Source organism: Onychomys torridus, chromosome 1 (assembly GCF_903995425.1).
Source record: "Onychomys torridus chromosome 1, mOncTor1.1, whole genome shotgun sequence".
NCBI lineage: Eukaryota > Metazoa > Chordata > Mammalia > Rodentia > Cricetidae > Onychomys > Onychomys torridus.
This window is the reverse complement of record NC_050443.1, coordinates 53,839,811-53,861,385: the sequence shown is the minus strand read 5'-3', so window position 1 is coordinate 53,861,385 and position 21,575 is coordinate 53,839,811. Positions and strand designations below refer to the sequence as shown.

Here is a 21,575-nt window from a genome sequence, read left to right as displayed (position 1 = left end):
CTGACAGGGCTCATTCATGAATTAATTACATTATTCAACTAAGGCCATTTCTTTTTACCAGCCTTTGTATTCATCTCTGTGCATAGAGTCGATGACATACAGTGCTGATAGAATCTGAATAATGTACATGAAAGGGTTGCTTCTCCTCCCTCATGATTCAGCTCGTTCAGGTGGAGCTGAATTGGTTGTAGTAACTAATTAGTAACTCTTGCAGCTATTAGGAAGGGCCTCAGGAATCTGCAGATCAGCCCCTTCTAGGAGCAAGCCAGCACTGTTTTTCTTGACTTGTCCTATGAAGAATATTAATTTGACTTGGCAGTTCTACATCAGGCATCTTTGTTATGACCTCTGTTAAGGGAACCTGTGGGTACAGTGTTAATTGTTTTGTTTACAGAGGAATCCCAAGCATGTACCTGTTAGTTTTTTCCTAGGTCTTCCATGCCCAGTAGCTATTACATACTTTGTGAGTAATGAGCTAGCTTCCTGTGGTGTCGTGTTCAGCCTTTAGAAGATTAAAGCTCTTAGAAGTAGAAGGAAACCTGTAGGTTATGGCCCTTTCAAGCCTTGTGAGATCTTGAGAAACAAAAGAACACTTCCCTTATCTAATAATAACTAAAAACATAGTCTTAAACAGAACAGATTTAGTTTAGTTTAGTTGAGTGGTAGGCTCAGCACTGAAAAATGAATTCAGGGACTGTTTCCTTAATTATGTTCTAAAGATTAAAACATTTCATATAGTCTGAAGGTGGAGCTTAGTGGGAGAGTATTTGCTTAGCCCAGCAAAATTCTCTCTCCCTTTCAATATGTTTTCAAATACATTTCTACCCAATACTAGCATTGTGTGAATTTTTTAGAATTCCTAGCTTTCTTGTTTGTCAGTTTTTGAGTAAGAAACAAACTCTTTTGTTAGTTCTGGTGCATGTTAAAGCTTGGGAACCTTTGTTGTAGTATGCATTATGGATTCAGTCTTTCAGTGATATAGTGGTGAGCAAGATAGAATGGGTAACAGCATTTTTCTCCCCCAGAAAAGGTGGTTTGAAAATTATACTCATATTCTTCATTTATATTTGTTACCAGAGTTAAGCTAGGAATAGATGGTATGTAACTCAGGAAGAGTAACAAAAACCGAAATTTAAATTGAGCTTAAATATCTCTTTTTAACATAATATCTAAAATACATATGTTCTGTGTTTCAGAAAATGAATTTGGAATTTGTTTTTTGAGATTGTTTACCTTATGAATTTTTAAAGAAAAATGTATTTTGTTTTGCTTTTGATCATAGGGAAAAATGGAAACAGGACCCCTCAGAAGATGAACATGAACAAGGCACCAGTGCAGAGAGTGAACCAGAACAAAAGAAAGTAAAAGCTAGGAGACCCGTCCCTAGAAGGTATGCTGCTAGCCTGCCCAGTCTCTGCTTCTAGCTGAGGTCATTGTGGGTTACATGGGAAGGGATTGTTCGCTGGAGCCATAGCCCTAATCAACACAACTTGTCCCATTTCAGGAGTTGAGTATCTGGTCCTCTTTGTGCCAGCCTGTATCTTTACCAAGTGTTCAAGTAACTAGACTACTGAGATCACTTTTGAGTGTTTGCAGGGATGTAGTTCTGACTGGAGATACTTTTTTCTTCATGTACTGTGGGGTTTAAAGTAAATTATTTTGTTGTTAGCATATATTAATTATATATAGTAATGGATTTCCTCATTGCATTTTCATATATGCATATTATGGGCTCTGATCATATTCTCTGAGCATGGATCTTTGGCTTTTTTTCATAGCAGCCTATTTAGGGTGCGTGGGATATGCAACCATAACTTCTGCTTTAAAACAGTAACAACAACAACAGCAACAACAAACCCTGATAAAAATGAAAAACCCTTCTTTTTTGAGGTCATATTACAGATTCTTTTTGGGAGAACTAATTCTTTGCTTGTTTTATTTATTTATTTATTTATTTATTTATTTATTTATTTACTTATCTATTTATCTATTTATTTATTTATTTATTGGCTTTATGACACAGGTTCTCTTTATTTAGTTATAGCTGTCCTGGAACTCTCTATGTAGACCAGACTGCCTCTGCCTTCTAAGTGGGATTCAAGACGTGTACCACAGTGTCTGGCGAGAACTAATTCTTAAGATGAAAAAACTCTTTTGGCTGATCCAAAGCATATTTATTGATTATTACTCTTTATATAATGTTCATAACTTTAAGCAGAAAGTGAAACTGTATAGAGATGGGCATAGGTTGAGAAGGAACAAGCTTTAATAATTTTTGATGAAACATGGCAGGTAATGATAGGCATAAGAAGGCAGAAGAAATTTACTATGAGACTCAAGAGTAATTCAGAAGTGAAAATACCATCCAGACATTGTTCTGAAACATCAGAACAATAGCCACTAGGACAGGTCGTGACCTTGATCGAAGCAGGTTCAAATGAGCTGTGGTTACTCTCCTCCATTGGGCTCAACTTTATTTTTTCTCAAGGATGGCTAGATTCTGAAGACTACTTTAGCATACAGGCTTATATTCTTTTTTTGTTTTTTGAGACAAGGTCTCACTGTGTAGCTCTGGCCTTCCAGGCTTAAACTTAAACTCAAGAAAATTAAACCTCTTTTTGTTGTTGTTGTTGTGTGTGTATGTGTATGCATATGTATGTGTGTTTTTGTATGCATGGGTGTGTGTGTGTCGTCTATGCATATGTGTGTGTGGTGGTGGGCCATAGATCAGCTTTGGGTGTTGTTACCCAGCTGTCCACCTTATTTTTTGAGACAGTATCTCTTACAGGGATCTGGGTCATTGATTAGTTCAGCCTGGCTGGCTAGCCCAACCCCAAAGGTCCTACTGTCACATTTCCTGGAGGCTGGGCTTACTAGTACATGCCACATGTGTGGCTTTTTATGTAGATTGTGGGGACTGAGCATGCCATCATGCTTGTATGGCAAGCACTTGACAGACTGAGCCATCTCCTCAGTCTACAAAATAGACCTTCTTTCAGTATTGAGTAGGATGGCTTCAAATTACCCTCAACACTTACTTTTTAATGGCCAGAGGCTAATAATAATTTTTATTGATGAACATTTATCATTGATAGTTTGATAATAGTACTAAATTTGAATCCTGATTATGTGAAACATTCACTCCAGAATAATTCTATTCTTATTAATTATATTACCCAAACACACCCTATCTTTGTTTTGAATTTTGTCAATAAAAATGTTGTGAAGAATATGTCTTCTATTTGCATAAGTACTTATACAATGGCTCAGTTTTGTGCCTTGGCCAACAAAATCTAAAATGTTTCCTCTCTAAGCATTTACAGAAAAATTTGCCAACTCCTTGCCTAGGACAAGTGCCTGTCCTTACCCCATCACAGAAGGCCTGAGTTTTGCCTCCTCTGAGTTTAAGCTCTCAAGACTGAAGTATCATGCAGGACTTTTGCCCCGTGTTTACTGAGTCCTTGATCATTTCTTAGGGTTTGTTAGATCGGTAGGAGAAACACATCAATGTGATTGTACATTATCCTTTCCCCACCTTGGTTTCCTGAGAGTAGTAGAGGTCTACTTGGAACTCCTGATCCTCTCCTGCTGTCACCTCAGGAGTGCGAGAGTCCAGGTCTGATCCCGTGCTGACCCCTTTAGTGAATTCTTGTCTGTGTACCTGCTCTGGGAAATGCCAGTATGTAGAGGGGAATAGCTACCAAGTGACAGCAGAAGCTTTACTCTTTCTTTCTCTGTCCTTTCAGAACAGTGCCCAAGCCTCAAGTTAAAAAGCAACCTAAGACTCAGCGTGGAAAGCGGAAAAAGCAGGAGTCTTCTGATGACGATGATGACGACGATGAAGCTCCCAAAAGGCAGACCCGACGAAGAGCTGCTAAAAATGTGAGGTCAGTTGTGACCCGGAAGCTCCGTGTTGATGTGATGGTGATGACATAGTTGTTTAGAAGTTGGCTCTTTCAAGTTTTAGCTAATGTGATTGACAGGTAAAAAAAAAAAATCAGCCTGAACAGGATGCAGGCCTTTCATCCCAGCACTTGGGAGGCAGAGGCAGGTGGATCTCTGTGAGTTTGGGGCCAGCCTGGTCTACAGAGCTTGTCCCAGAAAGGCCAGAGCTATACAGTGAGACCTTGTCTCAAAAAACAAAAAAGAATATAAGCCTGTGTGCTAAAGCTGCTTCTAGAATCTAGCCACCCTTGAGAAAAAATGATGTTGAGCCCAGTGGAGAAGGAGAATAACCACAGCTCATTTGAACCTGCCTCATTCAAGGTTACGTCCTGTCCTAGTGGCTACTTTTCTGATGTTTCAGAGCAACGTCTGGATGGTATTTTCACTTCTGAATTACTCTTGAGTCTCATTGTATCTATTGACATTTGGGTATAATCATATTATAAAACTTTAGTAACAGGATATGAGGCATTAATTGATGGTGAAATAAGGATTCAGATATATTCAGATACTTTGTTTAATCTAGAGAATATGTAGTACATTTACTTTCAGAGCACATGCATGTTTCTCTTGGTCTCTTTGGAAATGTGAACCTGAGTACTAGAGATACTAATTACTTGTTGGATGTTTCCAATTGGTAGTTAATGTTAGACTAGACTTTTAATGTGCCGATGTTTAGCTTACCTCATTTTTTTTTACTGTGTTATATCTAGAATTGTGTTTTTCTATATTTATTTTCTTGCGTTGGAGATTAAACCCAAGCCTGTGCTTATACTAGACAAATGCTACTGAGCTATGCCCCCTTGTGTTTATTGTTCATGTGTGTTATAAAGGCTTTTTTCTTTTTTCTTTTTCTTATGTTTTTGATGTAACTCAGGCTAGTCTGGCACTTACTATGTAGTTAAAGCTATCCTGAAATTTACTGGCTGTCCCTCTGCTTTCAGTCTCCCCAATTCTGGGATCATCATGGCCAAATGCATTTTATATTTTATAATTCAGAAGTGTGAATGTGAAAACTCTCAACTATTTGGGTTAAACTAATTTCATTTTCTTGTTATTGGGAGATAAAATTGCATGATTGAAACATTTAATCTTAGGAATATTATCTTCCTTTTGTCTGAAATATTAGTAATTTTTCTTTCATTATGGATTTTCTTTCTTTGTCATTATTTAGATAGTAATTACCTGGTACTAAAGAGTATCCTTGTAGATTCCTGTATCTTGCTTATATGTATAGTGTGAGCTACTCTTTAGTTTGTCTGTGGGCATGCATCAGTCATCAAAATGGGGTAAGGTAGGCATTGAGCCACCGAATGGAAAATCTGTGAATAACTTGTTGGAGTCAAAGAGTATGGTTCTTATTGCAGTGATGCTCTGTAGAGATGTTTAATTCTGAAGGTACAGTCTCCTACTCATTCAGCATTATTTCTCATACAGTTACAAAGAAGATGATGACTTTGAGACTGATTCAGATGATCTCATTGAAATGACTGGAGAAGGAATTGATGAACAGCAAGATAATAGTGAAACTATTGAAAAGGTCTTAGATTCAAGACTGGGAAAGAAAGGAGGTTTGTGTCTTTGGGGAGTAAATTACTTACTGGATTTTTGAGACAGGGTCTCTGGTATCCTGGGCTGGCTTTCAGCTTGCTCTATAGTCAAGGCTGACCCCCCGTCTCTACCTCCCAAGTTCTGGGATTACAGGTGTGTGCCACCATGGCCAGGGTATGCATTGCTGTTGGTTGAGTCAGTTCTTGGTGCTGCTCACCCAGCCACACCCCAGCACACCACACCCTAATCTGGTTTATTTGAGGGGAAGACAGTTAACGTAGCTTTGGGAGGGTGAGCAGGACAGGATGTTTGATTTCTTACTCTATTCTTAGAGGAAGAGATCTGCTTTTTGAGGTAGTCAGGACTAAAAGGAAGGATGCTGCTGTTTGGATTTTATGGTGTTTGTACAGAAGATTTGCTTGACTTCACCTGCAAGTTTGCATATGCTTTAAGGTAAACAGCAGCATTTTCAGGATATTTGAAATGACTGGATCCATCCTGTAAGTTGACTTACTTACTGCGATGATTGTAATTGGATAATAAGTTGACTGCTTATTGTAAGTCAGAGACATTCGGTTTATTCAAGATGAGATTCTTCTTGGCAGTTGCTGAACTGGAGATCTTTTCGTTGCCTTTTGTAGCCACTGGAGCATCCACCACTGTGTATGCTGTTGAAGCTAATGGAGACCCGAGCGGCGACTTTGACACGGAGAGGGAGGAAGGGGAGATCCAATACCTCATCAAGTGGAAGGGCTGGTCTTACATCCACAGCACATGGGAGAGTGAAGCATCCTTACAACAACAGAAAGTGAAGGGCCTAAAAAAATTGGAGAACTTCAAGAAGAAAGAGGATGAAATCAAACAATGGTATGTTGCCTGCTGAGGATAAAAGTGGTGTTTCCAGTCTAAGGGAAGGGAGCTTTTCAAATGTGTGGAAAACACTGCTATCTAGGATTTCAGAGTTTTCCTTGATCATGTGATCAAGGAACACTGAGCAGTCGACAGTTCTGTAGATGACAGTGGATGCTTCCATATATGTCTACTAAATTCTCAGATTTAACAAGGACAGCTAGCCTACTGCACATTGTTGTTTGATCATGACAATATAACTGTGAGATTTTTTTGTTTGTTTCATTAACTGTTTTGTAGATGGGAGAAGTGAGATACAGAGTCACTGCAGGTGAATCAGTGATTGAAGTTAAGACAGCTGTATGTAGAGCTGTAGCATGACCATGTTGTTACTTTCTTTTGATTAGGCTGGGGTGGCTTATATGTGAAAGTTAATCTTCTAGAACCCTCTGAGTTATGCTATACTTAGTTATTCTTGTTTTTTTTTTTTTTTTTTGTTTTTTGTTTTTTGTTTTGAGCTGAGGATCAAACCAAGGGCCTTGTGCTTGCTAGGCAAGCCTCTACCACTGAGCTAATTCTCCGACCCTTATTCTTGGTTTTAATACAGTGTGCAGAAATGATGTGAAGGTTTGTTTTCATCTCATTTAATCGCTGACCTGTTAGTAGTGAAGATTACTAACGGGACACATGGAAGCAACTTAATTTACATTTGTTCTTCAGACGTGTGCTCTGAAACATAGATATAGACCTCCAAGATCTAACTGGTATATGCTTGCTTTTGGTTTTCTGTCTAGGTTAGGGAAAGTTTCTCCAGAAGATGTTGAGTATTTCAATTGCCAACAGGAGCTGGCATCAGAGTTGAATAAACAGTATCAGATAGTAGAAAGAGTAATAGGTAAGTTCATGAAAACTCATTTTAGTCATGCATAAACTTGGAGAAAATGACCTTTGGCTTTGGATAATATAAATTTATAAAATGCATTTTATAGGTTTACTTTTTGAGATTAAACAAAGGCCTATGTTTATTTTGAAGGGAGAGTTAATAATTATTGCTTGTAGATTTGGGTATGGGGGATGAGAGACAGAAATGTGAAGGATGTTTGGCTTGTAAGATTTCTTAAGAATATAGTCACTACTCACTGAAATGGGAAGATCAAGGGAAGAAACCGATCTTTGGATTTGAAATCAAATGCTTTGGTTGGTAACTGTTGTTATCTAAGAGACATGTATTGTTTGAGGGCTCCCACGTATATTTCTTCCCTTGGTGACTTGGAGATATATCTAGGTATTGTGGGTGTCTCGGTATAGTACTTAAATTTTGAAATTTACTGAGGCCACGAGAGAGTACACATTGTGAGAAGAGAAAGTCTGAGAACATTCTAGCATGTTTTCATGAGACAGAAGAGGAGTAGGCAGTGATCTAAGAGGTGAGCTAAGAGAGATTGCTGCAGTGGAAGTAGGTGATTGACATGGAATACTAGTCCTGGAATTGATCCTTGAATTTGGGAGTAGGGCTGCGTGGTGTCAGTGAAATGACGACAGGAACCAGCTCTTGACAGGAGAGGTCTGATTGAGGGGCTGATTGGGGACCCTCAGGAGAGTCTAAGAGGTGGTTTGGAGTATAGATTCAGTGATGGTTTCTTTTATAAAGTAACAGAACCATTTTTACTCTTTCAACTAAAAGTTCTTTGGGGAATTACTTTGTCTTAAAAACTTGTGGAGAATGAAGCTGTAAGAAATGCAAGCTTCTAGTTAAGGCTTTTCTAATTGCTTCATTATCAGTGATAAACATGCTGCAAACACATGGCATTTGCACACTCTCCACAGCCCCAGTACTCTTGGCTTAGGAAACAATGCCCAGGAAGTCTTTCAAACATTCATTGACATTGACCATGGACTTTGTTTTCCATCACACATTGCTGTGGTTTGTTCAGTGGTCTTACTAACCCAGAAAAGCTCTTCTATTTAAAAATATTTTTAATGTATTTGAAAATAAAAATAACAGAGTAATAGAATGATAGTCTGGCAACCAGGTTAGAACAGGCTTCTTTTAAAACATGAGATAAGTGAGCACATATTCTTACTTGTAAAATCTTTTTTAAAAGTTATTTATTTTTTATGTGTGTATGTGTTTTGCCTGCAAGTGTACCTCTGTGCATTGTGCATGCTTTGTTCCTGAGACCAGAAGAGGGCTTCAGATCCCCTGGGCCTGGAGTTACAGACAGTTGTGAGCTGCCATGTGGGTGCTGGGAATTGAACCTGGTTCCTCTTGGAGAGTAGCTAGTGCTCTTAACCTCTGAGTCATCTTTTAGCCCCTTCCTTGTAAAATCTGTTTCTTCTCCTTTCTTGGTATATTTATAACTTTTCTGTCTTATTTGTTTAGCTGTGAAGACAGGTAAATCTGCATTGGGCCAAACAGATTTTCCAGGTGAGTAACACATCTTATATAGTAAATGTTCAAAATTTATAGGCACATTGGGAATTGCAGATTATTTATAGTTTTGTCATATGGTGTTCATTAGTTATATATTAAAAAAGAATACCACTTCCTACTACATTGTTTGATAAATGTTTTATATGTGATGTAGCTCATAGTCGAAAGCCAGCGCCTTCAAATGAGCCTGAATACTTATGTAAATGGATGGGACTGCCCTATTCAGAGTGTAGCTGGGAAGACGAAGCCTTGATCGGAAAGAAATTCCAGAATTGTATCGACAGCTTCCACAGTCGTAACAACTCTAAAACCATTCCAACAAGAGAATGCAAGGTTTGTTGATTGATTGTTGGTTTTTGTGTTTTCATTTTTTTTGTTGTTGTTGTTGTTTTGTTTTTCAAGACAGGGTTTCTCTGTGTAGCTTTGCACCTTTCCTGGAACTTGCTTTGTAGACCAGTCTGGCTTCGAACTCACAGAGTTCCGCCTGGCTCTGCCTCCCAAGTGCTGGGATGAAAGGCCTGCATCCTGTTCAGGCCTTTGTTGCTCTGGCTGTCCTGGAACTCACTGTGTAGATCAGGCTGGCCTGGAACTCACTGAGATCCATCTGTTTCAGCATCCTGAGTGCTGGAATTAAAGGCATGCACCACCACACCCAGCCTACTTCTATATACATATTTATTTATTTATTTTTTTTGTGGAAAGGTGTAGCCAAAGGTTTAATTGTCTAGATATATAGAAGCAAAAATAGAACAAGAATTTAAAAGTAACATTAAATATAAATGCTTGCTGCATGGGCTGGGTATATAGCTCAGTTGGTACTTGGCATATGTGCAGCCCTTGGTTTTGATTATCTGACATCACCCCAAACTAGGCTTCATGCCTATAATCCCAGGGTTTTGGAGGTAGAGGCAGAGGGATCAGAAATTCAAGGTCATCCTTGTAGTGAGTTCAAGGCCATCCAGGTTTACACATGACTTTTTGGCTCAAAGGCAAAAGAAAGCAAAAGGAAAGGATGAGGGGCTGGAGAGGTGGCTCAGAGGTGAAGAATGCTTACTGCTCTTGGAGAAGACCTGGATGTGGCTCACAGCTTTCTGTGGCTCTAGTTCCAGGAAATCCAGGGCCTCTGACCTCTGAAGGATTCTGCATTCACGTGGTGAACATCAGTGTACATATACACACATACACTTGCACACAGATTTTTAAAAAAGAGGATCAATTGTATAATAACTTTGCTGGTTTCTATAACTTGCTACTTTATAGAATTAGATATATTGTTAGAAATATTTGAAAATAGTTAACTTTAAAACATACAGGAAAGAGGTCTCTGAATTTTAAATCAGAAACTGAATATACAGTTTTTATTGCTGGGTTATATAAGTCTTTCTCCCTTATTGAAATTTGTTGAGATGTAGATATATGCTTGGTTCCTTGGACTGTGTCTTAGAGAAGTTGAAGTTCATGTTTATAACATCAGATACCTGTCTGTGAAGGCCAGCCCAGCATGTGACCATCGCTTACATGAGTGTGGTGGAGAAGCCATGGTCAGAACAGAACAGAGGTGGAGGTCACAGCTTTGGTGGGCATCAAAGAGGTTTTTAGAGGAAAGCAGCCTCTGCCCTTGAAATGTGGATTGCTGCTTAGTAGCATACAAGAAAGGGCCTTGGGGCCCAGAGAGTTGGGGTAGCGTTAAGAGCAGCTGTTGCTCTTCGGTGGGCTTCAATTTCAGTACCCCCATGGTGGCTCACAACCATCTGTAACTCTAGTCTCAGGCGATCCGACACCCTCTTCTGACCACCTCAGGTACCAAGCACAGTTGTGGTGAACGTACTTCAGGCAAAACACTCAGACACATAGTACAATAATAAAATATAAAAGAAAATTTAAAAAGTGAAAAAGACCTGGGATTGACTTCTCATAAAAGGTACCAAACAAATTTTGTAGTTGAAAACTCCTGGATCTGAAGACAATCCTGAGTATGTTTACTTCAAAGTACGTGTCCTGACTGTTGAAGGAGTTTTCAACAGTTTTTGGGGCCTTGAGTGGAGAGAAGCAGGTTGTGATCAGTCTTTTATTTAAAGACTTCAGCCATTGACCGTGAGTAGGGAACTGGAACCAGAAGCTCCATCTGGTAGTATGTCATAGAAGTCAGTAGTTGAAGAATGTGTGGAGGGACAATTAGCTGAGGCCTGGAAAGGTTGTAGACATGAATCATCATGAAGACAGTTTGTCAGGAGTGGATGGATGGCTAGTGTGTGGAAGGTGAGCGTGAGGGGTCAGGTTGTATTCACTGTCCCCTCACACAGGAGAATCGAAAGTACTGATGACCACACAGTGAGGGTGATAATTCCTGTAATGGGGAAGGGTGTCTTGCAGACATAAGTGCTGAGTGAATTTCTCTGACAAATTCACCATATAGCTAGCTCATATGCTTAGACTTTGAAAAGTCCTGAGTAGAGATTTGTATAACTTTGAATGCGTGGTCCCCAAACTGATTAGGCTGCAGAATCTCCATTTTGTTTGAGCAATAGACTTGGCCTCAGTAGAATATAAGTTTTTAAACCCTCAGCAGTGGAAAGAGCAACTTCTCCTTCTGAAATAACTAACAAGGTTGGGGCTGAATATAAGTGGGCTGACTCACAGAGTTCCCAGTTACAGTAATTGTAGGATTACTTCTTCAGCATCTCTCAGTGACAGACTTCCAGACTGTTCATGTATTGTTTAGAAAAGGTGACATCAAGGTACCTTTGTGTGTCACAGAGTAAAAGAAGAGCTAATTGATGTCCACAAATTTATCTCAGAAAAAGTTATTTAAAAATACTTGAGTTTTAGGATGAGGTCTGCGAACAGAGAGAGTACTGGGATAAGGTAGGATGGGGTGACTATTCATACCTGAAATTAAGCTTTTTTTTTTTTGGCATAGAGTACATAAAATATGGCTAACATTGTAATGTAAGAGCAGGGAAAATGTTCTACATAATATAAAATATGGCTAACATTACAATTTAAGAGCAGGGAAAATGTTCTAAGACATAGGTTTTGTTAATTTTTGTTTTTCAGGCACTAAAGCAAAGACCACGATTTGTAGCTTTAAAGAAGCAGCCAGCATACTTAGGAGGGGAGAATCTGGAGCTCCGAGATTATCAGCTAGAGGGTCTCAACTGGCTTGCTCACTCCTGGTGCAAGTAGGTAGAAGATAATGGCTAGATTTTTCTCTACTGTGTTTGGCTTATTTTTATCCTAAGTACTAAGTTCTGGGGACCATTTAGGCTTTGAGAATTTAAGTGATTTAAGTTAAACACGATTCCTCTGTCATTATGTGATGTATCATGTGAGAGCTTTTTTTAATGCTAGTGACAGAATTATTTGACACACAAATAGGAGTTTTTATTTATATAGAAGCACACACATGTGCGTGTGCACACACACAGACACACAGAGTATGTTTTCCTGCATGTATGTCTATGCACCACTTGTGTGCCTAGTACCCACAGAGGCCAGAAGAGGGCATCAGTATCCTGGAACTGGAGTTACAGATAGTTGTGGTCTGCTTTGTGGGTGCTGGGAATTGAATGAGGTCCTTTGGATGAGCAGCCAGTGCTTTTAATCACTGAGCCATCTCTCCATTCCCACCCTTTCTTTGTGTCTTCTTCTTTTTTTTTTTTTTCTCCTCTAGACTGGGTTTCTATGTGTAACAGCTCTGGCTGTCCTGAAACTTGTTGTGTAGACCAGGCTGGCCTTGAACTCACAGAGCTCCACCTACCTCTGCCTTCTGAATGCTGGGATTAAAGATGTGTGCCACTATGCATGGCTTGTGTTTTCATTTTTTATAGTAAAGCAGATATCTTTATTTCAGAATTAAAGTATAGCTTGGAAAATAACAATATTCAAATTTATCTTCAATGTTAGGGAGATAGTTTCTAGTTACACATTTGCAATAACTCTTTCCCAAGTGAACCACCTACTGTACTTGTCTTTTCGGGTGAATGTTTAAGACTCTGAAGAAAAGTCAGTGTTTGAGTTTCCGTTTGGGTGACTGAGAAAGTGGGTCACAATCATTTGGGCTCTAAAGATGATTTTCCTTAACCCTCCACCCCTGCTCATGGAGGCAAACCTAATTCAATGCAGTGGAAGTCATGTAGACACAAATAAACAAATGTGAATGTAGGTGGGGGACTTGGGAAGAAGGGGTTTGGTTTGGCGGAGGGGTATGGGATAAGAGGGAAATGGAGGGATTGATCAAAGAATGTTATGTGTATGAAATTATAAACCAAATACTTTTTAAAAAACAATTTTCCTTTCAGAAGCTAGTAAGTCTTACTCTTTTAAAGGATCAGTAAGAACTTAGATGTAACTAAAGAGTTAGTATGAGCCCCTTTTATTTTACAATTGATGGTTCTTTTTTTTCTTTTTTTAAAGATTGATTTATATATTATATATGTATATGTATATTTATATATTATATATGTATATATATACATATATATACACACACACACAGTGTTCTGCCTGCATGTATGCCTACAGACCAGAAGAGGGCGCCAGATCTCATTACAGATGGTTGTGAGCCACCATGTGGTTGCTGGAAATTGAACTCAGGTCCTCTGGAAGAGCAGCCAGTGCTCTTTAACTATTGAGCCATCTCTCCAGCCCCAATTGATGGTTCTTATGAGCAAGGACACTATGAGCTTCCTCCAGAGTTGTATAATGAAGATTCTCACTATGTAGCTCTGGCTTGCCCTAGGACTCTCTAGACCAGGTTCTCTGTAAACCCAAAGGGATCTGCCTGCAATTTTAGCAATTTAAATGCCTTGATCTTCTAGCTAGATGCAAACTTTTATTTTAATTTTAGTATCCTGGTTCACTAGTGAAGCATATACACATATAAACATTAGTTCATTTGGCACAGGAAGCATGAGCATAGCTGAGGGAGCAAAGACTGGGCTTCTTGGGGCAGCAGCGTATCTCCAGGCACAGGGACAAGAATACCAATGCCCCAAGGTCTGTGGGCCTCAAGCCCCATTTGTCAGGATTCCACGATCCTGGTAGTGCAGAGCCTCACCCCACAGCTCCTACACAGCCTCTAGCGGTCAGCAGTGCCCTTTTCGGCTGTACCTCGTGCTGCTTCTACTTCCAAACAGATGTACTGATGTTTGCTTTACCTTCAGAGACATGATGAGCAACTACAGTTAACTCTTCCGGGTGTTTCTGGGTTAAAGAGTCAGAAAAGGTAGGAAGGAAGGGAAGAATGACCAACAACCCTTTCTAAGCTAGGTTGAGCAGATCCCCCGAGGGACTGTCAGCATCTTCATCCCCTCTTCAGGCTTTGAAAGCAGGAAAGAGAGCTTGGAGGTAGTCCCCTGCTAAAGATAGCAAGCAGAAGGCACAGGGGAGCAAGCCGCTGAGGGATTAAGCTGAGGTAATGGCACTGGCATTGGGCCATGTACATATTCCGGTTTGGGAAGGACCCAGATGAGCTACAGTACTCAGAAACAGCACAAAGCCATAAACAACAAGCACATTCAGAACTGTGATGGTCCTTGGCAGCCCACAGTTCTGATACTGGGGGAAATCCATAACCTCAGCTAAAGGCAGACATTTTATTTTCATTTATTGATCTTTTAAAAGTTTGCTTACATTGCATGTGTACCTGCCCATGTATATGTCCTTGCGTGTCTGACATGAAGGAGCCCTGTCTTCCTTTGTGGGTTCTGGAGACTGAGCGTAGGTGGTCAGGCTGTGGAGGCAGTGCCTTACTCTTTGAGCCATCTCACTGGCCCTTAAAGAACCTTTTTACAATGTTTACAGACTATCATACATAGATTCTAATTTCCTGTCATAGGCTACTTTCTGTTTCCCAAACATGCCTTCCTAACTTTGGTCATTTTCTTCATCTGTCTTTGTTTTTACATGTGTACAGTTAAAAAACAAATATGAAAATTTAGCCTATTTCCTAGTACAGTCTTTCTTAAACTGTCCTTGAACACTTGCAGAGGTTGAATGTACAGAATCCTCTCCTACTAGCTCTTCAAGGCAGAGGCAGGAAGATTGCAAATTCCAGATCAACCCCACCAACATAGTGGGACTCTGCTTCCTAAAAACAAAACAAAACAAAACAAAACAAAACAAAAACTAAACCAAACCCCTGAGATTCCTGCACTCTTTCTTGAATATGAAACATATGTAAAACAGATTCCATTTGCCTAGAACATGTAAGACCCTGGGCTCTATCTCTAGTACTACAAACAAACAAAAATCAAGTAGATGTGGTATTGGACAGTCAAGTGAAATGCAGTGGAATGGGGAAGGCAATTTGAGCAAAGGCACATGACTATTGGGTACAGTCTCCAGCAGCATAGCCAGTTTACTTGTTTTGTATATTGATGAACCCAAGGCTGTATGCTTGTATGCATCTGATAAAACCTGTCTTCTCTGTTAGAAGGGGTAGCCTATGGAAGACAGTATAATTCAGAGCCTCATTTGTAAGATAGAAGCAATTAGAGGAGCCTTGTGTAATCTAAACCTAGAATAGACTTCCAGATAGACTTGCCTGGTCTGCTATTTCTGTCTTCTGCTTTCTTCCTTATTTAGGAGGCTTAAGTAGTTGAAGATGAGAAGAAGTTCATTGAAGGGTCAGTCTGATCCTTTTTCTGCTGATACAGTCAAGACTGTTATTTGTGCACATACTGTTTTTCTCATGAACTAATAATTACTTTGTATTTTTTTCTTATTGCAGAAGTAACAGTGTAATCCTTGCTGATGAAATGGGCCTAGGAAAGACCATCCAGACCATATCATTTCTCTCCTACCTGTTCCACCAGCACCAGCTGTATGGACCCTTTCTTATAGTCGTCCCCTTATCCACTCTCACTTCATGGCAGAGGGAGTTTGAAATCTGGGCACCAGAGATTAATGTCGTGGTTTATATAGGTGACCTGATGAGCAGAAATACGGTATGTAAACAAAAAGAGTGGAAGTAGCATTGTGTTAAACATGGATTTTGGAAATTGGCTGATAATGTTTTATAGATGCATTAGTAAACTCTTGAGTAAAATCATTCATACACACAGGCAGTGATGATGTATGCCTTTAATCCCAGCACTGGGAGGGATAGGTAGTTGGATCTCTGCGTTTGAGGCCAGCCTGGTCTACAGAGCAGGTTCCAGGACAGCCAGGACTATTAAACAGAGAAACCATGTTTTGGGGAGGGGGGAACAAACAAACCAAAAAAACTATTCACACACTGTGTACTATGAGCTCAGTACTTGGAGGTCTGTCAAAGTGCAATTCATACATTCTTTAAAACATTGAACAAAGTGTATACTACTAAGTTTTAAAGCAGCAATAATTGCATGAGAATTTCTTAGTTGGATTGCACTATTTTCTCTTCCTCCCAGTGTCTCACTGTGTAGCTCAGGGTAGCCCCCAACTTGTGGCAATCTTCAGCCTCAGCCCCCTGAGAGCTATGATTATTGGCATGCATTACATCTACTAGTTTGATCTTTGTATTTAAGATTACCTTCCTTATGGAAAATTAATATCTTTGCTATCTTACCCAGAATGTTATTGGGAAGACTTGAATTCTTAGAATTTATTTCCCAGTCTCTTAAAACAGTTTCATAACTTACAAGAAAAAAAATAAAAATAAAGGAAAACAATACATTTCTAGGGCTGCAGAAAAGAGAATTATTTGGTATGAAATATTGACTTGAGCATCATGAAATTAACACAGTGATGTAAATTTGTCTTTGTTTATAAAAAACATTTTTTGAGAAATATGATTTTTGGGGGTACATACTGTGTGCTAGTTCTTTTGCTGGGTGCTTTTATGTGTGTCCTTGTAACCTTTGTGGTCGTCTTCAAAATGGATGGCAGCAAATATCTGACAGCCTGCTAAAGATGACTGTCCAGGAAGTCTCTCTAGTCCATGCTTTTAGACAGCTGAGATGGCATAACTGGAGCTCAGCTCACCAGACACACGTCTGGAGCTTGGCTCTCGTGCCTTTCTATGTGCACATGTGTTTTGGAGATTGCGCATAGTAAGAGTGGGTCACCAGGAATTTTCAAAATTTTAGATAAGTGCTCTAAACACTTTTTCATGGATTCAAACTTGCTGTTATTAAATGCTGTCGTTAAAATGATCTCATGTGGTTGGGTTGAAGCTGTAGCTCTGTGATAGACCCTAGCCTGCTAGACCCTGGGTTTGCTTGCCAGCCCTGCAAGCAAAACAAAAATCATCTGATTATCAAGTCTATTAGGCTTCATTGCCATAAATTTGACTTTCTAAGACTATTTCGAAGACTACAGCAGTTCTTAGTTCCACTAGTTTGTTAGTTCTTAAGGAGAAAGCAAGCAGAGATTTTGCTTTCTACCATGAAATTAGTACTCCTTCTCTTTAGTCTTTGGTGGTAAGCACCTTACTCATTGTCTTTGTTGACTTAGAAAACAGAAAACAAACTGTAAGAACTTTGTTAGTAGTCATTGTATTTGCTGAGTTTCTGTTTCAGTATGCATTCATTAATTTTCCAGTTTCTTTACATTTTCAATATTTCCTACTTACATTAAGTTATATTTTCACTCTGCAAAATTCCTTTTTTTTTAAAATAAAAAATAAAGGCTGGAGAGATGGCTCAGTGGTTAAGGGTATTGGCTGCTCTTCCAGAGGACCCGGGGTTCAATTCCCAGCACCCATATGGCAGCCCTCAACTCCCTGTAATTTCAGTTCCAAGGGACCTGTCACCCATGGCAAAACATCAATGTACATAAAATTAAAAAAAAATTCCTTTTCTTGGGGGATATATCTATTGATTATGAGTAATGAAATTTCTGGCCAACCTACTGATTATAATTTGTTACTTCTTAATAAATATTACCATATGCAAAGAATAACAGAAATTTCATTTCCTTAAGAATAGTTTAAGGGGCTGGGAAACCCTTTATTTAGTTCAAGTCCCCAAAACTTTTTTGTCATTTGGTTTTTCTCGAGACAAGGTTTTTCTGTGTAACAGCCCTGGCTTTCCTGGAACTCACTTTGTAGACCAGGTTGGTCTTGAACTCACAGAGATCCGCCTGTGTCTACAGACTGTTAAGTGTTTGGATTAAAAGCATGTTACATCATGCCCAGCAAGTTTCTGGAGTTTAATTGCTGGTAAATGCTGCACACTCAACAGATCTTTGGGAGAGGGCTGGTTCATTTGCAATGGCAATAAAGTTTTTCCTGCTTTTGATTCTGACTCAGTGTTCTGTGCTTGGATTAAGTCTCTTTAGAGTGCATAGGCTGTTCATTCAATTCTTGTGAGACTTTTTTTTTTTTTTTCATTTTTATTGCATCTATTAAAAGACTTGTTACAAAAATTCCTGAAGTAGATATTGTGTTTTTATTACTATGTTTTTTCTTCTTATAGATAAGGGAATATGAGTGGATTCATTCTCAAACCAAAAGGTTGAAGTTCAATGCGCTTATAACAACATATGAGATCCTCTTAAAAGATAAGGTGTGTAATTAGTAATAAAAAGTTAAGTCTTGTCCATGTGTATCCTATTTCAGTAGTGGCGACTACGCTTCCTCCTTGTCATGTAATTCTTGCTTTGTTTAAAAAGCCAAGCAAACAAACTTAAAATCCTCCTCACTATAAAGTTGTAAGTAGAAGACAACCCTCACAGTTGACTGGGAGCTCAGGTTGCCTTAGTCCAGTTGAGCTGAGCAGGAGGCAGGAGGAAAGGGGATTGAGACTTCACTGAGGTATAGTGCAGCGCACTAGTGGAGAGCTTTTTCTAAAGGTCCTGAGCAATCAGTGCTTTGCTATTCAGTGTGGTGGTTTTGTGTTTCCTGTGTCTCGAGGCTGGCGTGGCAAATAGGCAAGAAAAGCATCTTGCAAAGACAGAATACCATAAAGTTTGGTTTCTGTTTTGTTCAGCATAGCAGTTTCCATCTTCTTGCAGAGCTTGCAGTAGAGGCTTGTGTAAGAGATTCACTTATAGTTGATGAGGTACTCTTGATCTGGCCGTTGGTAGGTCAGGCAAAGAAGCCTAATATATATTTAATTGCTGAAGAATAAATGTGTCTACCTGTGTATCTTTGTGATGGTATGTATTTAGAAATGATTTAATGTGCAAGCACTCTGGGTCCCCTTCTGACCTGGTGGCTCATTCTGTTTGTTTTTCACTTTAGACCGTGCTGGGCAGTATTAACTGGGCCTTCCTGGGAGTAGATGAAGCCCATCGGTTGAAGAATGATGACTCTTTATTGTATAAAACTCTGATTGATTTCAAGTCCAGCCATAGGCTACTGATCACGGGCACCCCTCTTCAGAATTCCCTCAAGGAACTTTGGTCTTTGCTGCACTTTATTATGCCGGAGAAGTAAGCTCCTTCTTCCTGTTTGTTTCAAAAGGTGCTAGAATGTCTGATATGCAAATATTTCCCCCCTTTTTGTATTTTTGAGAAAGGGTCTCATGTAGTCTTGGCTAGCTTGGAACTAACTATGTAGACCAGACTGGCATATATATCATAAGAGATCTGCTTGCCTTTGCTTCCCACATGCTGGCATTAAAGTCTGCACCACCATGTCTGGCAACGTTTTGATGTTCTTAATAGACTTAGCAAAACTGATGGCGTGGGGAATGTGACAGAAGCAACTATATTAACGTCTTACATAATAGAGTGGTAGAAATTAAAGAAATTAGCTGGTTGAGGAGTATATAATTGCCTACCAAAGGTTTGAATTAGTTAAAGCTTTTTGGGAATAATTATTAAGACATATGAGAGTAAGGTGGGGTAGAGATGCTTTTTTTTTTTGAGCTGAGGATCGAACCCCGGGCCTTGTGCTTGCTTGCTAGGCAAGCGCTCTACCACTGAGCTAAATCCCCACCGTGAGATGCTTCTTATATCCAATCCCAACACTTGGGAGGTTGAGGCAGAAGGATTAGGAATCCAATGCCAGTTACATAGTAACTTTAAGGCTACTCTAAGCTCCATGTAACTCTGCCTCAAAAAACATAAAACAAAACCAAACCTCAGTGACATGAGTGAAGTATGTGATATATATAGTCTGATATGCCTTAAACACAGTTTTTGCTAATAGAAACATCAATTTTAGTTCTTATTCAAATCAGCTTGCTTCTTACAGAACTTCTGCTTATCTCTACTAGATAAATTGTATAGGTTAGATACATAGTATATATATTCATTCCACAGTCGTAAAATTATCTGGTGGTTCTCAGTGACAGCTTAGATGAAATCTCAATTCCTTTCTCTAGTGTGGAAGACTGTACTGAGCTGGATCCTGGCTCTACCACTTGTTCCATTACTCATCATGTATCCATTGTCCTGGCCATCTTTCTGTCCCTTCCACATGCTCTTCCATTCCTACTCTGTCTTGTCTGGAATGCTCCTTCTCCTTATTTTTATGTGGCAGCCACCTCCTTTTCTATCCTGTTCTCCCTCCCTCTTTGGTTTGCTGCATAGCACCTCTGTGTCTCCCAGCACTAAATTAGGCGTGTGAGAATACTAGTGGTCTCGGTTGTTACTCATCATTGGTTCCCATTACCTAGAACAGCAACTGACACACAGTAAGCAGTTTAATTACTAATGTGTAATTGACAGGTAAATGTTTTATAATTTACTTGTCTTTATAATGACTAAGGATGTTGAGCATCTTCTCATTTTGTCTTTGACCCTTTGGGCTTCTTTTGTGAAATATTTATTCAGATCTTTTGCTGTTAAGAAAATTAGATTCAAGCTAGCGAGCTAGCTCAGTGGTTAAGAGCACTTGCTCTTGTGAGGATCTGGATTCAGTTCCTAAACACTCTGTGGCGGCTCACAACTGTCTGTAACTCTAGTTCTAGGAAATCTGAAATCCTCTTTTAGCTTCTGCAGGCAATGCATATACTTGGTGCATTAACGTACGTGCTGGCAAACACTTATAAACATAAAATAAAGATAAATAGAATTTGAAAAGCATTGCTTCAACTTTTAAAAATTGATCTGTCAATATATGGGTTGAATAGTTTATTTCTTTAAAAGCACTCTGGATACAAGTGCTCTCGATCAAGCATTTTTGTATAAATAAAGTATGATTGGCTTTTCTTTTATTTTCATGTTGTCTTTTGAAGAGACAAATTTTTATTTATCAAGTGTCGTGTGTGTCAAGACAGGGTTTCTCTGTATTGTTACCTGTCTTGGATCTCACTCTGTAGACCAGGCTGGCCTTGAACTCACAGAGATCTGTCTGGCTCTGCCTTCCAAGTACTGGATTAAAGGCTTGCACCGCCACTCCCTGGCATCATCAAGTTATTTTTTGTGTGGCATGTCTAAAACAGATAGGCTTAGCCACGGGCGATGACGACATTTTTGTTGTAGAAATTTTAGCTGTCACATTAGGTATCTTTTATTTCGAGGCATTTACTATATGAAGTGTGAGGATCTTGATTTATTTTTCTTCACTGAGGAATTGGGAAAGTTGTTCCAGCTTCATTGTTGAAGACAGCATCTTCTTTTGAAATCTTAGTGGAGACAGAAAGGATTTGCTTCTGGTCTGCCAGTCCTGCACAGTGAATCCTTACTTCCATATATCTACACAGCTGTCTTGAGTGTCTACTTCCGAGAAGTGTAAGGATCGGTTTCCTTCTTTCTCAGAACATTTTGTCTACTTATAAAGGCTGTGCATTCTTATTTCAGGATCAGCTCATCAATTTCTGGGGGAAGAGCCTACTGCAATTTTGTTGGGATTGCATTGAATCTTACATATCAGTTAAGGGATTGTTGTTAATCAATAATAATGGCGCCTTCAAATCCATGG

General features: G+C 39.3%; 1 protein-coding gene across 2 annotated transcripts in view; it reads left to right on the top strand.

Moving 5' to 3' along the window:
* Chd2 (chromodomain helicase DNA binding protein 2) overlaps nucleotides 1-21,575 on the top strand; it is a 113,723-nt gene that overhangs the window by 31,406 nt on the left and 60,742 nt on the right. For both annotated transcript variants that reach the window (XM_036185228.1, XM_036185219.1), the window contains 11 exons: nucleotides 1,283-1,390; nucleotides 3,747-3,887; nucleotides 5,383-5,516; nucleotides 6,138-6,363; nucleotides 7,140-7,240; nucleotides 8,729-8,773; nucleotides 8,934-9,112; nucleotides 11,837-11,961; nucleotides 15,513-15,729; nucleotides 18,181-18,270; nucleotides 18,948-19,138. In XM_036185228.1, the coding sequence (XP_036041121.1) occupies nucleotides 1,283-1,390; nucleotides 3,747-3,887; nucleotides 5,383-5,516; nucleotides 6,138-6,363; nucleotides 7,140-7,240; nucleotides 8,729-8,773; nucleotides 8,934-9,112; nucleotides 11,837-11,961; nucleotides 15,513-15,729; nucleotides 18,181-18,270; nucleotides 18,948-19,138 (1,557 nt within the window). The remainder of the gene's footprint in view (nucleotides 1-1,282; nucleotides 1,391-3,746; nucleotides 3,888-5,382; nucleotides 5,517-6,137; nucleotides 6,364-7,139; nucleotides 7,241-8,728; nucleotides 8,774-8,933; nucleotides 9,113-11,836; nucleotides 11,962-15,512; nucleotides 15,730-18,180; nucleotides 18,271-18,947; nucleotides 19,139-21,575) is intronic.